The sequence below is a fragment of the Microchirus variegatus genome (assembly GCF_963457635.1).
Source record: "Microchirus variegatus genome assembly, chromosome: 20".
Lineage (NCBI taxonomy): Eukaryota > Metazoa > Chordata > Actinopteri > Pleuronectiformes > Soleidae > Microchirus > Microchirus variegatus.
The window spans coordinates 4,987,483-4,990,807 of NC_139821.1; the positions used below are offsets into that span (position 1 = coordinate 4,987,483).

Below are 3,325 nucleotides of genomic sequence, written 5' to 3' on the forward strand. Positions count from 1 at the left end.
AATTAGTTCAACACGGCAAAAGTGTTGACGTTCAATACCCGGGCAGTTCCTAATGATGACTCAGCAGTTCCCGCTCATCAACTTCCTCTGTGCTAAATATAAAGTGATCATGAACTCCTGTTTCTGAAATGCTTCCGTTCTACGTTGAGAGTCTCTTTATAATTGGGCCTCGTGGCTCTGGTGTAGCCTCTGTCCGGCCCTGCTGAAAATGACTGATGGCGGCGAGTCATCAGCGCGGAAACGGGGAGCTAACGGTCCGTGAGAGTGGAGGAAGAGCCGGACACTGACTTTAACAGAGAGAGGAAGAAGAAGAAAAAGAAGAAGAAGAAGAGGCCTCTCGGCCCCTGAGGTTTTTCATCCACGCCAAAGCGCCCGCCCTGTTGGGCACATCATCCATTTCATTAAACCCGTTTTTTCGATTTTCCGCCAAGGTTTCGGATCGGCCGAGGCTTTAGAGGCGGCCGCGGGGAGTCAGACTGATGGGTCGCCCTGTGACCGTGCTGATATTTACTTTTTAGTTTGTAGCATGTTTTGGTTTTGCCGTGGCCTGCATGCGCTGCTTTGATGAGATGAGTTTGTTGTGGCTTTGTTGTTTTTGTTTTTTTTGACCGTGTGCTTGTCGGTTCCAGACAATGCTGCCCCATGGGATGCTCGCCCTTCAGCCTCCCCAAGCCTGTCGGAAGTAGCACCTCCCATCGACAGCCTTTCCATGCCATCGCCTCCATCTCATCCGGCCCCGGCCCCTGACCCACCTCACCTGCTGCCTCTGGACGCGGTGGCGCGAGACGGCCGGACGGAGCGTTCCAAGAGCCCGCCGAAGGTCGAGCTGCTGAACCTGGATCCGATCGGCCACGGGAGGAGGAGGAGCTGCAGAGCCAAGCAAGAGGGTGGCAGGTCCACTCACAAGGGCCACAGGGCGCAGCCCACTACTGAGGGGGACGGGGGCAAAGAGGGGCAGAGTGGGGAGCCCAAACTTTCCAGGAGCACCAGGGGGAGGTCCAAGGAGAGGCAGCGCGGGGACAGCGGAGAATCCAACCCTTCTCCGAGCTGCGCCAAGCTCCCGCACACTAACGGGAACAGCAGGGAGGATACTAAATGTGGTGGACGGCAGCAGGAGCAGAGCAAAGCCAAGGCCAGGGAACTGGAGCGGAGCCTGGGTGAGAGTCGCCCGAGCCTGCCCAACAAGAGCACCAGCAGCAGCAGCAGCAGCAGCAGCGTACCGGGGAGGAAGGCCACGGTGTCTCCCGGTCCCTGGAAGATCCCCGGATCTGACAAGCTGCCGAGCACACTGCGCACGGGCACGGGCACGCTGAGCAGATAACACCGCGGGCTCCAGCAGAGGCCACATCAGAAGCTCCATCAGAACTTAAACCACCACCCATCTGGACTTAACTATACCCCCCCCCCCCCCCAAACCTCACACCTCCCTGTGCTCCTCGATCCCCCCCGCCCTCAGTCCCGATCTGGACCGCGTTGCTTTTAGAATTTTTTTATTTATGATACTGTACTCTAAATTATTTTGAGAAATATTTTACACCCACCACCTTAAGAAACTGGTTAATCATCCACTTTTTTGAGGAAACAAAAAAAAAAAAAAAAAGAATGGAAGAGCAATGAGAATGTGTGATGAGCGCTTTGTTGACGGGAGTGTGAAACTATCAAGGAAAAGCTCCTTGGGGACAAACATGCAAATATAAACAACCATCTGTTGATGTTGGACGTTTTTTTATATATATATATATATATATATATATCTACATAACGGAGTCTATTTTATGAAAACGGAATGTTACGCAAAAAGGAAATAGAAGGTTTGCCTGTTTTTGACGCGAGCGAATGGAACAAAAGAGGTCAAATCTAGTCATCGACAGAACTTTGCCTTAACGGAGACTGTGTGTGGGCCTGAATCTGTCTCGGATGATGTCATCGGACGACCGCAGACGTAGATATATTATTATAATTGAGTATGAATATGTGGGGGTCGTGTTTTTGTTTGTAAATAAGATCACCTTTAAAGCGAACAGAATCTTATAGTCGAGTCGATGGGGAAATTGTCGGCGCAAACCTTCTCCTGCTGCGACTGCAGGTCGGGCCAGCTGCACGGCCCGGCTCGTGCTCCCATCCGTCGCCGATTTGTTCCGTTTCTTTTCTCATTGTTGTGCTTTGCGAAACAAAGCAAATCCACAAGCGGTGGCGGTTAGCAGCTAGCGGCGGTGGCTAGCGGCTAGCAGCGGCGGCGGCGGCGTCCAGCCCGGACGCTGAGAGAAGGAGCTCGAGTGATACCGACCTGGGGGGCAGAGTGCCTTAGACTGACAAAAGGTTTATCTAATAAAAAAAAAAACACTTTAGAGAGTTCAAAACAGGCTGCTAAACAAACACCAACTTTACACATATATAAATAATAAAGTATTTTTTACATACGTGTGTGATGAGGTGAAATATAATCATTGTTTCACCCTGGTTTATATATGACAAATGAGTTCCGTTACCAGAGGTTTCCACAAATTTGTGCTTCAGTGGTTCATTTTGCGACGGTCGACCACTCATTTTCACGTATTGCGTCTGTCGCGGTTTTGGTTCCCTGTGTGTTTCTGTTTCCTTTAGCTCGTCCCACGCTTTATTTTACACGACTGTAATTGTTAGCTAGCAGGCCGAAACCCACATGCAGCTAGCGAGCTAATTAAGCTAATGTTTTCCCCTCCAGTTAACCACAGTAACTTGGATTTTGCCCATGATTGAGTTAAAGCTAGGTTTGCTAACTAGCAAGCTAAACCACTATGTTTGATACAAATATAATGGGGTATTACTTACAATTAAAAACATACAATACTTTATTGACACGACTGAAATTGTTAGCTAGCAGGCTGAAACCCCCATGCAGCTAGCGAACTAATTAAGCTAATGTTTCCCCTTCAAGTTGGTTAAAAAAAAAACTCCAGTGCCAAAAGAATCTTGTGAAAGGTTCCTCAAATCAAAAAGGATGTGAGTTCATAGTAAAAATGGAGGTGAAATGCTAGTTTTTAATGCTATATTGGCTAATAAACAGTCTTAACCACGGTAACTCGGACTTTGCCCATGTTTGAGTTAAAGCTAGGTTTGCTAACTAGCAAGCTAATCCAGTCCTTTTGATAAATATAGAACGTGGTATTACTTACAAATGAAAACATACAACATGGCGTCATCTTTAGCTTGTTACACACTTTATTTACACAACTGAAATTGTTAGCTAGCAGACTGAAACCCCCATGCAGCGAGTGACCTAATTAAGCTAATGTTTCCCCAGTGCCGGAAGAATCTTGTGAAAGGTTTGCCAAATCAAAAAGGA

General features: G+C 48.2%; 1 protein-coding gene across 1 annotated transcript in view; it reads left to right on the plus strand.

The window, feature by feature from the left end:
• The window catches only part of magi2a (membrane associated guanylate kinase, WW and PDZ domain containing 2a), a gene marked incomplete at its 5' end in the record, with an annotated part of 224,561 nt that extends 223,106 nt beyond the window's left edge, over positions 1 to 1,455 (plus strand). The window contains one exon of the mRNA XM_083906759.1: positions 630 to 1,455. Coding sequence (XP_083762885.1) covers positions 630 to 1,321 — 692 coding nt within the window. The 3' untranslated portion in view covers positions 1,322 to 1,455. The remainder of the gene's footprint in view (positions 1 to 629) is intronic.
• Positions 1,456 to 3,325: the final 1,870 nt, after the last annotated feature.